Here is a 20,618-nt window from a genome sequence, read left to right as displayed (position 1 = left end):
CACCATTGTTTAGTTACCAACATTCTATAATGATAAGAAGGTGAACAGTTCCTTTTAAAAGTGTTGGGTTAAACCTTAAAATGGCCCTTTCCAACACTTCAAAAAGCACATCAAGAGATTTACATTTCAGATGGTCTAATGATTTGGTATATAGTGTAAAATAATTGTATTGGACTCTCTGTGATGTAACAAGGCACTGGGAAAAGGCCTGTTTTCTAGTTCTAGAATGTATAATGATATGGGTATAATGCCCTACTTGTAACAGAGAGCTGCTATGCAGCCAGAGAAAAATCAAGGGCTGGTCCAATATTATGAGAAAATGCCTGCATGAAAGCTTGAGTATTACATTTCATAAATGACATACTGTGACTCAACTTCAACACCGTAGAGAAGTTCAAAATGAGAGCAAATGTAAAAGGGCTTTTGGATAATTCAGACTGTTCTTGAAACACAATCATTATGAGATTTAAATGTGGACTGAAACTTTAATCTTGCTGGAGTGTTGTTTGCCATCTTCATTAGCCAGAAGCACAGCCTAAGAGTGATCAAATGGTTGTCAGCCTGAAAACCATGTGATGATATGGCATTATTGCACCTATAAAAAGGACACAGAAGCTTCTGAGGACTAACAAATCAAAGAGTGTCCTGTTTTGCCTGACAACTATGTTTAACAATACATCATTTCAGACTCCTGATGAAAGCTCCAAGGACTCTAATGACTAAGTTGCCAAGCAACTGTCTATAAAAGTTAAGACCTCTTCACCTGGCCTGTGTGTTTTTGAACATGTTTTACAAAGGGGGGCAAGGGGATAAATACATTTTCCGGATACGCAGTATAAAATTCTACTGTCAGCGGCCAACCTAGTCACCACATGTCCCCTTGTGTTACACAACATTCCATCCATCACCTAACAACTGTTCGTCAAGTTCGGTCCCAGATGGGAGCATTAAAACAAAAAGAAAGCACAGCGCTAAACAACTACCTCAGCAGTGATTCCATCATAACTGACAGGGGCACTCAAGGTACCATGAAGGAGGATGTGAAGCTGCCCGACTATGAAGACCATCAGACATCATTCACCTCTGTGTACCTGTGCGGGGCTCGCTGGGGCATAGTCAATAGTCCCGTGGTCAGGTGATTTTCCAGGTGTTTGGTAGGATGGAGGCGAGCTGGCTGCATTAGAACCATTGACCCTTGTATGAGAAGCTTCTGGAGTGATCCTTCAAGGGGGAAATGGAAAGAGAGATATTATTAGTTCTTTTTTCAGTCTTTACATCAACCTGTTTCCCTTTTGTGAAGCTTAGCCGGTTGAGATAGTTGCAGACTATATGTCACTGTCCAACCTGTTCCAGACATGATGGATAGTATTAGATGCTTTTCCTATTTTAGGAGTTTAACTGGGAAGTTTTGTAGTAGAGTTATCAATGAAGATATGAAAAACCAGAGAACTCACATTCAGCTTTAAAACACGTTCAGACTATTGTTTTATTGTATTATATTACATTATATTAAAGGGATAGTTCAACCAAAAATGAAAATTCTGTCATCATTTACTCACTTTCTTGCCAATTCAAACCTGTATAACTTTCTATTTTCTGTGCAATACAAAATATATTTTGAAGAATGTTGGTAACCGAACAGTGACTGTACCCATTGACTTGAAGTCAAAAGGTACCACCGTTGTTTGGTTAGTAACATTCTTCAAAATATCTTATTTTTTGTGTTCTGCGTAAGAAAGAGCCTTTGTGTATAATGGGTTATTAAAGGGTATGATGCATTATAATAGTTCATATTTTGTTTTGTGATACATTAAATGTTGATGTAAATAATTACTACCAAATAAAAAATGCTTAGTGTAACAATGAATTAATTGGTGTTATCCTTTATTACCTGTTTTTATAATCATTCGTAGGACATTACAACGCATTATAAGGTGCATTACAAGGCATAGTTAATACATTAAAACATATAGGCCCAGTTTCACAGACAAGGGTTATCTTAAGGTTTGAAATGACAAGATGGCGAGAAAATGATGACAACATTTTCTTTTTAGGGTGAACTAGCAGCTGTTTCTACTGTAGAATGAAAACAATGGTTTGCGAATATAGGGATGCTACACACGGATGTAAACATGAGGCTCAAATTTCTAAGCAAATTAAGAATGATTACATTATTTTTAACTCACCACAGCCCATAAAAGTTTTAAATTGGTTCCATAAACAAATACTTTTGAGGGACTGCTGAGATAAGTTTCTATTTTTTACCATATGGAGAGCGATCTCAAGTTTCTTCCCTCTATGGTCTTTCAGTGAAGGTTATAATGTCACAGCCCACAATCACAACCTTCTCACCTCGAACCCAAATAGACCAAAGCTAGTCATTATGACAATTACAGGTCGTTCACTTGTGCACTAAGCAATTTAACATAATGACAATTCAGACCATCAGATGTGTATTCAATTCCAATCTACTTTATTCTTGATTCAAAGCTTGACCAAAAAAAAGTTTATTTCAGTGCAACATTTGAAAGGTCCAGTGTTTGCAATTTAGCAGCATCTGGTGAGGTCCTCCCTTCTTTTTGAAACACCACGGGGGCTGACACAGGACAAAGATGTTGACAAATTTCTCTTCTTTGTCGAAGGAGACAATGTATTTATGAGGGCTACTGTAGAAACAACATGGTGAATTCCATGCAAGGGCACCTGCCGAGAAATAGGCAGCTCATTCTAAGTTAATAAAACAATAATGCTTCAATTACAGTGCCATCCACTATTATTGGCACCCTTGGTAAATATGAGCAAAGGCAGCTGTAAAAAATAAATCTTCATTGTTTCTCCTTTTATCAAAAGAGCAATTTTCCATGTGTGCTCTTTGAAGAGTCCAAACTGCTACTAAATATCTGTTATTAAACTTACCACAGATCTTATTTTTAGATATCACCCGTGATCCCTTCCTACACCAACACATTCATAATTATCAATTAAGAGACTTTGGTCAGGCCGTCACATTTTCTCAAATCCAAATGTTGCAATTAAACTGGTTTCGAATAAAGATTCACACACCTCAGTGCAGTTAAACATCCATCATCTCTCACATCTCCAGCAGAGGCCATCGCATCCTAACAAACTGTCCAAAAACCAACACATGAAAACTCTTTGTTGACAAGCAGGTTTGCACACAGCAGACATATTAATTAATTTTAATTACTTGCAGTGAACGACTGGGGTCACACAGAAAGAGCATTTGGGTTGGAAGTTTGTCAGAGTTGCTCTTTTAGAAATAAAGCAAAGTTTGTTGAGACAAAGAGGTTGGGTTGTTGTCAGTGTCGGCCTGACAATTCTGGAGTTTGTCATAATATTGACTGCATGTGCAAGCCTCTAAACTCCCGGCATATTAAAAAACAGTTATGAAATATAAAACGTAAGGTTTTGAAATACACGAGTGCTTTTTAGAAAAAAAACTAAAAAAACAAGAAATGCTTACAAAATACTGCTCATTGTTAAACCAGAGAGATCATTATATTTGCTTACATGGTCTACTTACTTTCTAGATATTGGATTTTATGAAAAAAAAAACAAGGTGCTATATGGATGTATGGCAATTACGCCTGAAGTCTCAGAAGCTTAATATAACAGTAGTACAGTGATACGACGCACACAGGTGTCAGGAAAATGTATAATGCATAGCTTTAGATAACACGCTTTTATATTAGAAGGACATTTTTTACTGTAGCATATCACACACTTCATTATGATAAGGAAGCAATATGTATTTAACATTAAAAAAACTCATTTCAAAAGGTGTTGATTTATCGTCACCAATTCATTTCTTCCTATTTTATTTTGGCTCCATCAGACCAACTACTAAAGACACAAGAAATTCAGCAGCAATACAATAGCGCCGCTATAGTGCAGACACCCGTTTCAGGTGAAAGAAGGATTTTTCCAAATCATCACTAATATCTAGGATCAGAGGATTTGTGTCAACACTGCGTGCCACACTACCATTCTATCATGTGCCTTATGGCTGTCATCTGTGAAGCATGGAATTGAATTTAGCTTGTAATAGAATAAAGCACATTGTCTCACTCCAGTGAGAGAAATAAGAGTGATAACGTCGGCTTTTCTTGCAGCTGAAGCCACCGTTCCACAAAGTAATTTTCAAAGGATATATTTTTTCGGCTTGGGTATGATTTTCTCTGGTTTGGTAGAGCATTGAGATGGGGTCTGTTTCTTTCAGGTAGACCTTACGTCAAATTGTGTTTGTGATAGAGGGATGAGTGGAATAGAGAAACAAGCAAAACCATATTACTCTAAAGTTTCAAAGTTGTTTTTCTTTCACAACTTAAAAAAATAAGTTTAGTCATTAAATCTTGAGTTGAATTCTCACATAAAAAAAGGAAACGTGAGTCTGACCTGACTTGTTTCTCAAGACCTTAAACAAGTCTACTCCATTAGGAATTTTGATTAAACGCCTGTGTATTCGTAGGCGTCCATTTTTCTTTCACTATCACATATTTTGCTCTCCTTCTTTGAATTCTGTTGAATGAACAACAACATTATCGCTTAATTAATTTCTATCAGCTATGCCACAATGGCTTCAAGTGTAAAAACAGCATCTTTCAAAATGACAACACGTAACAATCTCTTTTGTTGTTATAGAGGGCTGATGTCGCCTTCTCATTCGAAACTGTTCATTTGATGCCTTGTTTTTGCCACTGAAGGTGTCATCTTAGAAAAATAATGGATGTAGCGCATGAACAAAACTAGGTGCCTTTGTGGTGTGTCTTTTATAGCCGCAATAGTAATAAGCGATTACGAACTCGAACCATGACTTCAATGGGAAGACTATTCTAATTTTAAACTATAAATTGGAATAGTTTTAAACCTTTAAGTATTTGTATTTATTTAAGTACCTTTAATTAATTTTAATCTGTTGAAATATGAAATGAACATTGATATACATCTCCTCTCTGAAATAACCATAAAATATTGACAGACGGATATGCTCCTGACCACCGAGAGCAATTGTAAGACAAGCCAGCCCAGATTTCCACCACCCGTACACATTAATATTCAGACAAAATGTTAAAAATGACTCATTTCCAAGACTCTAGCAGTGCGCAGACAGCTGAGAGATGTAAGCATGGACATCTGCCACCCAAATAATAACCTCCAATGCTGTGCTTTGCATTACTATAACCAAAGCTCAGTTATAATTACACCAAGGAATAAGTGCAGTATCAAGCGTTTTAGATAATCGTGCGCTATATCATTATAGCTTTCTTGCGTGCCAAAGTACAGATCAAACACTTGTAATAGCTCAGCCTCAATCGGAAGCGTGTTCAAATGAACTGTGATAACACCTTCTATCACAGATGGTTTTCACAACGGAGCAGACCATACACGCAGCCCGGGGGTACAAACTGAATTCTCCAGAGCAACAGTTCATGCCATAAATATTTCTTCTCAACATGGCTAATGGGAGTCCGTCTGACTGTTTATAACCTCTGCCAGACTCTGAGAATGAGCTTTTAACTTTGCACACCTGGCACCTATAAGTACAGGCAGATGGGCAGTGCAATTCAATTAAAATGGAAATCTTGCTCAATTAATGTAGTGGAACAGTTGTAACAAGAAACTGGGGGCCGCTGGTTATCCAAGGCTCTGTTGATGAGCCAGACAATGGATTAACATGGCACACGTTCACAGACGTTGAGACAGGCAGACACACGCATGTATGTCTGCGAATTATAAGCTCAGGTGCCAGGCGGCCCTGAAATTTACACACGGTGAATCCGGATGAACTGTACAGGCGCACGTGCATGGTCTGCAAAACATGCTCTGTTTTGTGTTACGCAAAAAACACTGGATTCTTCTGAACGAAAAATTGGAGATTTTACTATTAATGACCTCTGATCGTTGTTGTTGTTTTACATTGTTTACTTATCATACAAAATACTTTAGGAGAAATGTGTTAATTTTATTTTACACCCAACTTTTACATTGGCAGGCTATTTCTGTAATTTGACATTTTTACTGCATTTCAAAAATAAGTGAAAATTCTGTAAAACAATTGTAAAATTACAGTTTTTGTGTCAAACCGTGTATTGGTTGAACATTATGACCAGACAAAATGTTGCACGAGAGCTAAAACAATAAAACGTCACTCTGTGGTGCAACTCATCAGTAGCTCATTTAAGAGCATCGCTATAAAGCTTGCCATACGTGGAAAATCCTCCTGCCGGGTGACAATTTTCCATTTGGGCAAACCTTTCCTGTAATTTATGTAAAAATATGAATTTAAAACTTGACAGGAAATCACACCAGCAGGCAAATATTGCCTCTGCCTTGTGATACTTTAGGTCGAGCACAGCAGCCAGTCGAAGCCTCTGACCTTGAGTGACTTTGTTGTCCTGTTTTCAATAATGAACAAAGACAAGATTAATTATGTCAGTACTTATAAATTAAATTTGGCTGACATGAAGTGTGAGACATCAGTGAGGTAGCAGTTTTGAAGGATCTCTGGCACAAAACTTAATTTCCCAGTGCTGAGAAGAGAGCCAATGCGGCCACTGTTTTCATGCCCATCATCTGATAAAAAGCATCATTTGTATTATTTTAACAAAGGAATCATCCATGGTGGAAACAACACCGTTTCTGCTTATGAAGTGACATCAACTAAAAAACTCAACGTGAAAACTATCCTCTCTCTCTCTATAATCACAGAGGTTTTCATTTAGCAGGAATTGCTCACCTACAGAACATTCTCTTCATATTTCAAAACTACAGGCTGACAATAGATGTGATCACAAAAACATTTATTTGATGTGCTAAATATAAAAAATGATGTCATGTTTTACAGTAACAGTGTGGCAGCGAGGCACTAAAATAGACTGTACTTGTGAAAAGTCAGAAGCCACCGTGAAATTCAGGGATATGAAATCCGATTTTAACCGGTTAATAGTTTTAGAATAAAATATATTTTGAAGAATGTTGGCAACTAAACAACACTGTCCTCCATTGACCTTCGTTGTAAGACATTTTTCTAAAATATTGTTTTTCACAGAATAAAGAGTCATATACAGGATTAAAATGACATGAGAGTGAATAAATGATGACAATGTTTAACTCTCTCTTTAAGATGCTAAACATATATTAACAATAGAGATTTTGCACTATTTCTTGGTCTGTGACATTAGCTATTAGGTGTAACATCTTTGTTTAATATACCTGTATTTCCAAGTCTACGCCAACTTGAGTGCCGTCATTATAGCCAAAGCGGAGCATGCCAAATATTAATACATCAAATTCAAATAACATATTTATTTTCAAATTCAGAATATGCATTGAATTAGTCAAATGTAAAACATGAGCATTCCCACTAGTCTTTATAAAACTTGTGCTCAATAGAATGGGCCATGAGGGATCTCTTAAAAATTATTAAAAATGATGATGTCTCAGTTAGAAAAAGATTTTCCTTCACAGGTACAATAGTCCTTTGAAATCTATTCTAACTTAATGAGAGTTTAACTTGTGATGTTAATAGCAAAGTACAAGTGTAATATTTGCAATAACTTTTATTGTGTTTACCTCCTACTATACAGTCAAAGTAGCAATTCAACATAAGATGCTCCAGACGACGCAGTTCAGATGACAGCTTAAATCTGGTTTATCCCCTCATAAAGAACTGCTCGCCGTAGAATAATTCTGACATGACATTTTCAGTTCATCCGATAATCCTAATGAATACTTGATAAGTGCACGCTGGATCCAAGAGAGTGAGAATGAAAAAAAAGAGAGAATGGGTCAGCTTTGGTGCCTCCAGAGAGAAGAAATAAAGATTTGACAGAAGCAGAGGAAGCACAGATGAGTCAGGATGCATTTGAGGAATAGAACCATAGCTCCGGTCTGTTGTATTTACATTCCCTGATTCACGTCTGGAGGTCAATATTTGCTTCTCACACCAGACACACATGAATGAGAGTTGCAGGCGCTTAAGACAACACTTTCTGTGTTCCTGCAGGGTGTGATAACAAAGCCACTTACTTGTTGAGTGCTGTGTCTGTGCTTCAATTCCTAGCAGGAGCTGTGAAAGTGAATAAGTCCAAACACTTGTGCATTAAGAATTTGAAATTGAACATGTCGTGCCAATGTTAACAACATAAAAGCAACGGTTCACCCGAACAATAAAAACTCTGTGCATCCAGAAAGTAGTGCTTCACTTTTCCCACATTTTGTAATGTTACAGCCTTATTCCAAAATTGAATCAATTCATTATTTTCCTCCAAAATCTACAAACAATACCCAAAAATGACAACGTGAAAGAAGTTTGTTTGAAATCTTTGCAAATTTATTAAAAATAAAAAACGAAAAAAGCACATGTAGCTAAGTATGTATTGTTTGTAGAAGTTTGAGGAAATTAATTAATTGAATCTGAATGAATTGAAGGCTGTAACATGACAAAATGTAGAAAAAGTGAAGCGCTGTGAATACTTTCCGGATGCACTGTATATTTGGAAGAATGCTTGTAACCAAACAAGTTCTTGGCCACCATTGACTACCCTAGCTAGAAGAATTGCTTTATAATTTTCTGTATTCTGTTGAATACAACATACTATATTTGGAATGTAGGAAAGCAAACAGTTCTGGGACACCATTGACATCCATTGTAATTTTCCATACTATGGTCAATGATGACGCATTCTTCCAAATATATTTCTCTGTGTTCATCAGAACAAAGAAATGTATTCAGATTTGGAACAACTCGAGGGGGAGTAAATGAAGAAAAACATTTTTTGGGTGACCTGTCCCTTTAACAATAATAACAAAAACATTTCTGCTTTTGGCAGACAATTTCTTTTAAAAACACCATATCCACCTCTGTGCCACAATGTCTACTGCATTTTCAGAATACTGACATTAAAGAAAATCTTTATATTTCAAATGTCTTAAGTTTGAGGCATTTGCATGCTGGTATAAAGGTCAGTATAATACATCACGCAGGCCACATGTATAGTCAAACTCTAAACTCCAGTGCACATCCAGCCTGGTTAAGTTAAACATGCGGTTGTGAGAGATCTGTCAAAGTACAAAAAGTTGAAAATTTCATGCAAAGTAACGTCCTTCAGTCAAAAAATAAAAGTTGTGCTGAACGCCAGGAGCCACCCACTTTACTATTTTGACAGAGATTCCATCAACCCACACGAGAGAGTAGGAAGCAAAGCACAGAGGGCATTGGCTCTGCAGGGTTATGAATATGGAAATATGTAATACACAGCAGGATGTTAAAAATAAAGCGGAAAGGCAACTTTTCACAAAGATGCTGAGAACTTAAAAAGACAATATTCAGTGCGACAGAGTAGGTCGGAGTAAAGCATAGTGAGTTACTGCCCCCTTGTGGTGACAGCGAAAGCAATAGGGCAACATTGCGGATAGTCTGCTAATGTGACCACACTACTATTATTTCAGCGGCAACAACATAAACGCTATATGTGCCTCAAACTTTTAAATTTCGGTCGACCTCTGCAAGGAATTTATAGAACTGTTGAGTACTTTTAATTTAATGTAATACAATTAATACACAATCAAATATTAATATGAATTAATTAAAATCAATTGTTATATTATAACCAAACACAGACCGGAAGTTACCTTCCGATGAAACCGTACAAATATGTGTAAGGCATAATGTGCAGTTCTTAACAAGAACAGATTACTGAGATGACACTACATTTGCCAAAAAGCACTTGGCTCAATTTAACCTAACTTTTTTTGCGACCAATAAAAAGGAAGTAATACCAACCATATTCATTTTATCTTTGAGGTCAGTGGAATATCACACTGAACTCACAAGCAAACAGGTCCAATGACTTTGTTAGTGATTAAATTCATTTCACCCAACTTTATTTTTAAAAGAGATTCGAATAAATACAAAAATAGCATATACAGTACTTCAGTCTAAATGAGAATACATGTTGCAGGATTAGCAATAAAAATAACAAATGATGATTAAATGATATTATATAGAGTATGTGGAAGGACTCGGAGGGAAAACTACAGACATATTCTAAAAACACACTTACATTTCATCCTTTCATGTGGACTTTTTTAGATACAATATAAATATTGTTCCCATTATGTGAACCTGGTATATGCACAGAGATGACTTCATGCACTCACCAAAGCACATCAACATTTTCACGATGAAGTTCTGTTAGGGTTTAACAGATATTAAACACATGCGCACACTCCCACGCAGATGATTTCGAGTTCAGTTAGCGCAGTTAGTTCATAAGGGCACTGTGATTCGAATGCATCGGTTATTACAGTTACCTGAAAAGCAATACGACACAGAGTATGACTGCTGCACATTTACACGACTCATAACCATAAGCCAAACTATCAACACCGGCTCTGGTTGATTCATGAATATTGGACAAATACCAACAGACAGAATTAAGGCAATTACAACACATTAAAAAGTGCTTCACAGGGCAAAGTTTTGTTTAATTGTCATCACATATTAATTGAGGTTATAACTAAACCTGAGGCTAGACATCTATACTCTAACCTCTCCCTTCCGGACTTAAGAGAAGATTGAAAGATAAAAAGTGTCAACAACATTGTCTAAGCAGAATGCGCTTGTGACTTGGCACTGATCAGACCTATGTAGAGTTCACGTGACAGTAACTGCTGATGCTCAAAACATTAGTCCCCAGGACTGTCGGAAATGATTATTTGTGAATATTCTTGTTTAAAATAACTGGATTGTGTGGCGTCTATCATATGGCTATGCCCTGTCGTGATTCTGGATGAAATGGGTATAAGGCATGAGTGAACTAAAAGCACCGGTTTCACCAGCGTGGGCAGAACGGTTCTCAACTCTGCCAGCAGATGGCATCGAGCCAGTTATTCCTTATACTGCATATCAAGCACTATGCAAATTCTCTTATTTTTGAGAAACCATATCCTTTTTCTTTGTACAGTTTTTGTAATAATTTCAAGTGGCTTGTGAGGAAAATATGTCCAGATGGAAGAAAAAAAAAACCTGGGGAGGGGCAAAAGCTGTTGCATTTCGGGGAGATGTTTAACTTGACCTTCCCTCGGATTGTGACTGGCTGTTGTCTACTTGCTGATTGCCTGGAGAGATGGCACTGGGCGTGTAAGGAGGTGGGGCATCGGTGATGGTGCTAGAATCGTGACCGTCTGGGATGGTGATGCTCAGGGATGTGTCGGTGTCGTCATTTTGAGCAAATTCGCTGTATGGTGGAGGCTTCAGATCGTTTGCTGTGTAAAAGACAAAGAGGATACATATGCAATGGTAATGGAAGAGGAAAGTACAAAGAAAACATTACACACCCAACAAAACACAAGGGTCGTTTCCGAAACCCGAATCAACTTTTATGGCTCAGATTGCAAAAAGTTAACAAACCTCATAATACACAATTAAAATTGTTCAGATGTGACAACAGAGTTTCATCTGTCCGCAAAGTCTCACAAAAAACACTTGAAATGATCCAACAATGCAACAGCAAGGTCATGCGTATAAAATGACATGACTCTCTGTTTTTATCCTGCAAGCCACTGGAAATTATTCTCTACGCCCCAAACAAAAGCAAATATTGCAAAATGTACGTGGAACAGATGATTGTTTCACCTTATAGAGAATGCTACAGCACATACTGAAATTGATTAGAAGAAAAGCAAAGGGTAGGAGGGGAGTTTCATTTTATGCTTCATAGAAACGGTGGAAATGTTGAATGATGTAAAGGATCTTGCAGTGACTGCTCACTGAAGGTCACACAACAAATACCACATCCTGCTCAGGAGATTTTATCTTACACACCACCGTATCAAAGGAAATGCCAAAGAACACTTTAGCATCTTCAGCATGATATCTAGTTCTCTATGCTTCTTTAGACGTGTAAAACTTGATGTGCAGTGTTAATTACTTGTTCTGGCCATTTAAAATGTGAAAGCTCGAAGTGAAAGCACCGTGCAAGTTGATTCAGTAAAAACAACCACCAGAAAGTCAACAAAACCATGTTTGTTATTGTATGTATCTAACAGTAAAGCATGCATAGGATACAGTTTGGCAGGTGCATCAAACACAGTCCGTTGTTTGTGTTAGGTGCATTTGTCCATGTGCTTATTTCTGTATTAAGTACGTTAATCAATGGCGAACTGCTATTATACTTAGTTTAGTAAATTTTGCGAGTGAAACATGTTTGTTTTCGTGCTACACTAAGTCCATATAACTAGATGCGGACGCCGAATCCTCTTATTTAAACATGACATCTGGCTGTTCTGCGTGTCTGAGTGAATGACCTGCACAGTTTAATGTGCTGCACGCGTGATTCTCATGGATTTGTGAGGACATGAACACACAGGAGAGTTTATTTCACGCACATTTTACTTTTGAGTAAAGCTATCGTCAAACACACACCGACGACCTGCCAAAATAAAAGTCTGGTTAACTACAGTATTTTTATGTGGACAAATACTAAATAAATCGATGGAATAATCAGTAGAATACTTGACTACTAAAATAATAGCTAGCTACAGCCCTGGATAGAAATTCAGAAGTACGGCTCAAGGCAAATCATCACAATTCCTCATTTCATCTACAGCAATACAATGGCCATGGCATACATTTCACCCCACTGTTATGATGGATGCCAATTAGATGTTCTTAGTCTCTATTTTATACTTTTATAACAAAAAATAAAACCAAATTCTCACACGATGCTTAAACATTATAGCGCATCATATGAAATAAGGCACATTATTTGGTTTGTGGTTTTGTTTATATGCAAGACGTGCTTTTAAAAAAAAAACTTACTTTGAGCTAGTCCCTTCTAAGAAAAGACAAAAAAGAGAGTACAAAAAATGTAAAGTGGAAAAAGATACTAGCAATATGTCAGAAGAGCAATGCCTTGAGCCAGGAACTGCAATTTTCTTTCAATCCACAAGAAAAGAGAAAAATTATCTTCTGCTGCAAAATGAACAATCATTCTGCAGTATGATACCGAAAAAGTAAAATGCAATAACTTGCTAAATAATCTGATATGCAATACACTTACACTTTTAGTTTGTAAAATCAATTTGAACTGAATTTAGTTTGTAAAATCTATTTGAGCAGTATTAAAATATATATATAAAAAAGTAACCATAATAAAACACATCTGCTATCAGAATCGATCTGAACACATAGCTCATAGATAACGAAGTATTAAAATCATTCAGTTATTGCAAACCATAAATGCATTTTCGTGACATTTTGAGATGATTTTATACTGTAGCCCTAGCTGCCATCAAACCTAACATACAGTGATCTTAATGCCAGCTTAACGTCTCCTCGATGTGATCATGTCTATAGTGGACAGCTGGTGTATATAAATGTTCTTCTCGATATGTTAGTTACAAAACCTGCCAATTAAGAAACATTGATCATTGGCTAATTTAAGATGGCTTGATGTCTGTAGGCCCACTCTCCAACTGCTGTTCCCTCGTCATTAAATTCCCTCTTGTCCCTGTAAACCATTTACAGATCAAACGGCAGAGTGAGAGAAAGCTAAAGCATACCCTTTCTTTAGCGAGACATAGCAGTTTAACGCTAACAGTGCTTGTGGGCAAACTACCTCATCAGACAAAGTGTTCTATGTCACTATACTGTGTGTTCTTGTTTTAGCTTCTTTTATGGTTTTTCTTAAATACAATCATGTTGCTGACTATGATAGTCTTCTAAATAGCTCAACTGTTACTGAAATACAAGATTTTAGAAGTGAGCATAAAGTGTAACAGAGCCGAGTATGGGGAGAATAGCATATAGTTCAACAAACGATAAATCATTTACATGTCAGAAATGCAGTGAGCGACCATTTGGAAAAGTATTTTTCAAGATGATTTACGTGTGTGCATTTGGCAGTCGCTGTAATGCAAAGCGCTCAGGCTAAATATTTAATTTGTGTTTGCATTCCATGGGAACTGAACCCATGACCTAGCCGGTGCTAGTGCCATGCTCCATCAAGCTAAGTTACAGGAAAGATTGAGTGCAGTCTACACATCAGGCAATATTACAACCTGATGTATATAATCAAGAATAATAAGACTAAATATATCCTTTAGACTCAATGTGCAAATTTGTGTTAGCTTTTTCATAACATTCCTCTGGACTATATCAAGTCAATATCTACATAACAGACAGTACACAATGATTTCACCTTGACTGAAATGCACTAGCATTAGCATTCTTAATAATCTTAATATAAACAATTCTCGTCCCTCCGCAGATTGTTGTGTTTTGTACAATGAGTCAGTCTTACCACCAGAGACGACCTCATACGGTGGAGGCATGTCCATATGAGAAAGCGATGATGATGGTGGAAGAGAGGCGGATGGTTCGCCTACAGAGCTGTCGTCCTGAACGCCGTACCAACTGGGCCAGATTGATGTCTGTGAAGCAGAGGCGCAGTAGGAGTTAAACACCCACAATCAGACAGGAATCAGACGGGTTGTACACTTAGGTAACCAACAGGAAGCATCTGAGGTTGAGTAATTCTCTTTAAGAAAACTTTAAATATGTGTGGTAAAAGCAGATCAGGTCAGTCTTTGTGAGAGGGTTTTGAGATGCTGGAATTGTGCAATTCTTTGCACAGGTCTGATCTGACTCTTGTTAAGCAAAACAAAATCAGAAACAGTTCTGTTCTGGTTCAAAGAAGAACTAGATAAAGATTCTAATTTGCTTAAAGAGGACGTGTCTCAACTTTTTTCTTCCCCATTTTAAGTTCCTAGACTATAAACATGTGGAAAAGTGTACACAATTTAATCATAACAACTTGTCCAACACAGTTTAGGGGAAAACACACGTTGTTTGTTCTACTTATGAAACATACTAACAATCTTCAGAATCCCCATTTATGGTTTTGAATAAAATTATACACCACAGCCCACAGAAAGCTTGCGGATCTTAATGATCTGGTATTTCCCTTTTAGATTCGATTTATAGCCTTTGCCATGAACTCAAAACGGAGAATGTCATCATTTGTGAAATATACTGAATAAGTCCAAGGCAAACCAAACAATAAACAACAATAAAAACTAGATTGATGCATTGTGTCCAAATATGATTTGACTGTTGACAAACTAATGGCATTTCCAGTTTAGAGGCAGCTTGTGTTTCTAAAAAATATATTGTTCTTTACTCTTCTGAAGATTAAACTAGGAATACTGTGAGTGGACATTAAGATCTATAAATGGTGGCATAAAACACTAAAGGTAAAACAGATGTTAGCAAAGTCGTCTCCTTAAATTATTAAAGTAAATTGTACAAACATAAAACCTGTTCAAATTGCAAAGCGTTTTCTTTCCTTAATACAGTTAAACTTGTTTTGCAGATGAATTCCAGATGCCGGAGTGAGCAGAATCAGGAAAAGTTCTCATTTTTAAATAACGTTTTTTTTTCTCCTGAATTTAGCATTACCAGTTTTAACAAGAAGCCGAGCTAGAGACAAAATGCATTCTACACTACAGACCCCTTAAGAGAAATCTTTTGAAGATACAAAAACCTGACTGTATTCACTTAAACTGCCAAAAAACACAAAACCTTTTAGGAATGGTATTGTCAGCACTATAACGGGCCACGTTCTTGTTCAATCTAAACTGCTTCTCTTGGCTTCTTCAAGCTTTTTCACAAGCATCAGCTAGATTTGACAAGCGCTGGGCACCAACAAGTGAAGCGATTCTCCAAAACAGAAGAGCTCACACAATTACAGGCCTGTGCGAATCACACGGAACCGAGACCTGACACTCCTGCCCTCAGTGTGGTTTAACAAGTTCACGCTGTAGCTTTCAGCGTGAATTTTTTACATCGCGAGTTTAAAAAAAAGCCAGGCACCAAGGTCAAAACTGGTGTAGTGAAACAGTAAAAGTGGAAGCGCAGAAAAACAATTCGGAACTTGTGGGTATGTAAATAGTACATGTAAATTCCCTAAAGAAAAATTTATTCAAATTAATGAGTGTCACTCGGTCTGAAATCCAACTAGTCTGAACTTTTCCTTTACTCACAACTTGAAAGTGAGGGAAAGACATGTGTCTGACAGCCTTACAGTCTCATTCATTTTTACCTACTCAAAATGTCTGACACTTTAACATTTGCATTTGAAAAATACCCCAAAGAGTTTTCAGAGCAACTAATGACTCACAGCCAAGAAGGACACACCCTTAAAAAACAAAAAGAGATACGATTGGCCAGAGGCTGCCATTGACTCACATTTTGTCTTTCACAGATCTGGTGCAGGTAAGCTCTTCCTCCCACAATGACAATCTGTGCGTTACGAGGATTGCTGAGGTATGCAGCGAGCTGCCTTTGCCTTGAGCGGTACCAGCAGATGTAGAAGAAGATCTTTATCATAATAAATATTATGACGACTCTAAAACAAAAAGAACAAGATTGAATCATCCTTCTGAGCCATGTAGGACAGAGCAGATAGTATGACAAGTGAAAGTGAGGAAGGATGACTTTTATTTGTCTAGTGTCACATACTCATCAACATGAACGGTGCATAAGCTGATAATGTTAAAACTAAAAGTAATCAAATTCAAACATTAAAAAACTTTCTCTAAAACTTACATGTACCAGTACAGCTCCATGCTTCTCACCGGTTGGAATCAATTATCATAATCAGGTTCCAAGCTGTAAAACTAAAATAAAACAACAATAGCAAGCTCAGCATAACCGATGTCATTTTATATGTAAGCACTTGTAGTTTACACGATTTTAATCTGCTCACTGACAGCATCTAAAGTTATCCAAACACGGGTGTCAATCTTTACAACAGTTTATTTCTTTATGAATATATATATGATTTACGGGGTTGGGTTATTTCTTGACATAAAACAAGTCATGGTGTGAATATAAACAAACATAACTACAAGCTTAGCTTAATACATTTACGTAAACAACGACTACTAACAATGCAAAAATAATTAAAAGCATTAGAAAGACAATTTTAATAAAACAGTTATGTTCATTCTAATAAGCGCTTACCTTTTAAAAGGGTTATAAATACCACAGCTAGCACGGCATCCGTAAGTTACCTCATAGACAGAGAGGAAGTCGCTTTGCTAACGTGCTAGGAAAGAAATGTACCCACATAAAAAGAACACGCAAAGAATATTGGTTTAATTTTACAGAAGCTCGGTGTCACTAACTAGTTGTAGGTCGAGTGAGCCTCTCCTGTTAGACAATTTTACCATTTAAAACGCTTAAAAGGTTTCGGTGCTGTGTTTTTCCATGAGCAAACGGAGGGGTTTGCTGTGGTTCTGTTGTCTAGAAAGGCGTTTGTAGTTTTGTTGCATTGTGGGAAAAAACACTTCAAATTAAAAGTCTAAAGTCCTTTCCGAGTAAGTTATGTACTACATTATTCTGGTTATTAAGCAATTAAAAATAACAAAAATTGTGTGTGTTTACAATCGTATATATGAAGATTTTTATTAACGTTGCGTTGTTCTGTAGAATATTTACATATTTTACAAGTGGTACTGAAATGGTAATAAAACGCAGCCTAGGAAGAAGGAATTTACTTTTCCAAAAACATCGCTGAACAGTCTCCTCATCAGTGGATGGTTATCCAAATTTCAAATATGAAAACTATTAGCTTTGGAATTTTCTATTTTGTTCACGTTTTTATCATAAATGTTTGGCCAATCTAAAGGCAGAAAGAAAAGCACACAGTCCATTGTTTCATTTATTCATTGTTGTGTATTCCATATTAATTGATTCCCAACTGAATTACAGGTTCAAACTTTATTTTAAACGACATACACTATAATAAAACAGGCCAAACCATCTGCATGATGCAAGGTATTTCAAAACCAACACACTCAAAAACGTACAATTCAGGTTCTACACAGGCTAGTCTATACAATGTTGTGATAATTAAATCAACAAAAGTCAAGCATGACAAATCTTGATTAATTCTTGATTAATGTTAGTTTGAATGTCTGCCATTGAAATTTGCAATATACATGTAACCTTGTTAACATTAATCCTATCTGTTGTCTTCAATGACGATTGTCCTCCTGGGATAGGTGTCTATATCAACAAAAATATACCGGAATTCGTACTTTCCCGTCTCTGGATTCTGTCAGAAAAAGAAGCAGTTATCTGCAGACTACCTAACCACTTATACATTACAACACTTTCATGTGTTGTTTTTAAAGCATCCTAGAAATGTTGAAATGTACCTCTTTTGAATCTGAATGAACAGTTCCCCGTAAACCCGGCTCGGATCCCTCAATGTAAAATTTCAGCCTCATGTGTTTGAGCCCATCCTTTATGTACTCAACATGACTGAAGGCAAAATCACACACAAGCATGAGGCGCGTGTATAAAAGTCATCTGTGTTCAATTACATTGGATATTGTACCTGACTTGTTGTCTTCTACCACGTCGACTGGTCTCTCCAAAGCCTTTGACAGGCTCTCCGAAAGCTCCAATTACCTTTACGTTTCATAAAGAAAAATGTTATTTACAATTATCACAACAGTATATCTGCGGTCTTGGCAGGCATGCTTGAGTTGATGATACCTCTGAGTGAGACCTGCACTTCTCAAAAGCTTTTCCGTAGATTTTGCTTGGACTTGATGAGGAAAATAGCTCCTGAAAGACCACATAGAGCAATCCACCTACAATAGACATAGGATGTCTCCCTTATTAGTTTATTATACCTTTTATATCTGACTGACATAACTATCATTATTTCAGCAATAGCTGTTTTTATGTACCACATACATCTATTACACTTCACCTGTAACTCCGAGCCCAATAAGCACCACAATCAAATAGGTGAAGTCTTTGCCTGCCTGTTTGGCTGTAAAAAACAGACAAATACCATTGCGTATTATTTACATTTAAATATAACTATAATGTTGTGTTCTAGGGTATACATTTTTAATATAATGTCAAATTAAATGGCAGTAATTATTGTATATTGGCCTTCATTTGCTATTTAAGGTAACGCGCGTAATGTACCTTTCTGTGCTGTGGAAAGACTTGGGGATGTGTACGAACTTCTGGAAACTGACACATGGTCAGTACTCTTCTGTCTATCATCCTTACTGCAGAGTTGAGCCCCGACATGAAGAAATCGAGTTTGACAGATGATCCACTGGGATCCAGGACATCGATTTGTTTGCAAAAAAGAACTTTGTGTCTGTAAGTCTGACGTCTGCTGTGGCAATCTGACATGCACGCGTTTCAATACGTCCCGCACACAACGGGTCGACCTGCACACTGTGAATACTAAACAGTTCATTATCATTACCTCAAAGTTTAAAAATAGACCTATTTAGGAAGTCAATATAAACGTTTTGTCGTGTGTCACCCTATAACAACATGATTCCAATGCTGACTATCAAAGCTTGTCTTATGAGCCGTGATGGTGTTGTAGCTAGCAGTGGTTGTTGGCTTCACGTCGTCTTCGTTTTTCAAAAGAAAAGTACCGATTACGCAAAGAATGTACGTTTTTAAACAATCTTATGATCTATTTATAGTAGACTATTTCACTTTAACGCAATGCATAATATGAGCTCTTTCTTATTTTCTGACGTGCAAATAAATATATCGGCTCTCGTATAAAACACCTGAAAATAAAAAAATTAAACAACAAAAATACAATTTCTTTCTAATACATTACGGTAACACATCAAATATTATGTATGTTTTAGTAACACAGAAGGAAGTTTCAAGGCAGACAAACAAATGAAGTAGGATTCACTTTATTTAAAACATTCTTTCCAGCATAAATCAAATTGATTATTAACTAAATACTTTTTGTCATTAATAGGTTTCTTAAATCGGAAGTGTCAGGAACTATTCAAACATGTTGTGCTCCACCCCTTTCTCATCAGAAAGAAACTACATAGGAATTATTTGAATCCTGGGTATTTCTGATCTTTTAGTGTATGCATAGACAAGACCAACTGGTTTTCTTTGTGATTATGTCTTGTGTTTACACTTCTGAGACGCTAACCGGGTAAATCACAAGATATCAGAACTAATCACAGTAAAATTACCCAAGGAATACAGACTACACCTTTTTATCAGTTGGTTCAAGTATCGCACCTTATGGTTTCAGAATATGTTAAAGTTGTTCAACTATGCTCTTTGCAAAGTACAAATTTTATGCACCTACTTAAAACATTACAATTTGTATTGAAAAATAATCTGAGCATTACAATATAACCCCGCGAGGTCAAATCAGAGGAAACAAAAACATGTCTGATTCAAAATCCACTGAATGAACAATGTACATCAGTTTGTAAATTCAGTTTCAGTCCAGTGTTTGATAGAGTCCCCAAGAGCTTCACAGTTTCAGCTACTTAGAATAAAATACAAGTTAGTGCCACAGTATTTCACCATCAAATTCACTAAAGATTGACAAAAACAACCACAATGCTGCACCCCTTCAAATCAAGTTTCCTCAAATTCTTTGAGGCTGTTTCCATTAGATGGTCAAGGTTCCAAAGTTGTCAATCTTAGGTGAGGTGTAAGGTATGAAGTAACAGCCTGTAAAGAAATGAACATATCGGGTGAACTTAAAATACAAAACTGA

At 36.7% G+C, this 20,618-nt stretch overlaps 2 protein-coding genes across 3 annotated transcripts; both read right to left on the bottom strand.

The window, feature by feature from the left end:
- Positions 1–9,542: 9,542 nt before the first annotated feature.
- Positions 9,543–17,379, bottom strand: LOC306888826 (uncharacterized protein). 2 transcript variants are annotated; one of them, XM_079447318.1, is made up of 6 exons: positions 17,257–17,379; positions 17,051–17,135; positions 16,634–16,704; positions 16,274–16,433; positions 14,328–14,457; positions 9,546–11,289 (listed from the first exon to the last, which is right to left on the bottom strand). In XM_079447318.1, exons 3-6 carry the CDS (start codon positions 16,651–16,653, stop codon positions 11,090–11,092), a joined length of 510 nt encoding a protein of 169 aa, XP_079303444.1. In that variant the 5' UTR covers positions 16,654–16,704; positions 17,051–17,135; positions 17,257–17,379; the 3' UTR covers positions 9,546–11,089. The 2 variants fall into 2 exon arrangements, with proteins under 2 accessions (XP_079303443.1, XP_079303444.1); XM_079447317.1 differs by having other exon boundaries at positions 9,543–11,289; positions 17,051–17,352.
- Positions 17,380–17,658: 279 nt separating this feature from the next.
- timm21 (translocase of inner mitochondrial membrane 21) lies at positions 17,659–19,526 on the bottom strand. The gene is made up of 6 exons (XM_079487536.1): positions 19,037–19,526; positions 18,813–18,875; positions 18,593–18,690; positions 18,432–18,505; positions 18,250–18,355; positions 17,659–18,146 (listed from the first exon to the last, which is right to left on the bottom strand). Exons 1-6 carry the CDS (start codon positions 19,323–19,325, stop codon positions 18,054–18,056), a joined length of 723 nt encoding a protein of 240 aa, XP_079343662.1. The 5' UTR covers positions 19,326–19,526; the 3' UTR covers positions 17,659–18,053.
- Positions 19,527–20,618: the final 1,092 nt, after the last annotated feature.

Source organism: Barbatula barbatula (assembly GCF_947034865.1).
Source record: "Barbatula barbatula genome assembly, chromosome: 23".
Taxonomy (NCBI): Eukaryota; Metazoa; Chordata; class Actinopteri; order Cypriniformes; family Nemacheilidae; genus Barbatula; species Barbatula barbatula.
The sequence above is the reverse complement of the archived record's forward strand: the minus strand, read 5'-3'. Positions and strand labels throughout refer to the sequence as shown.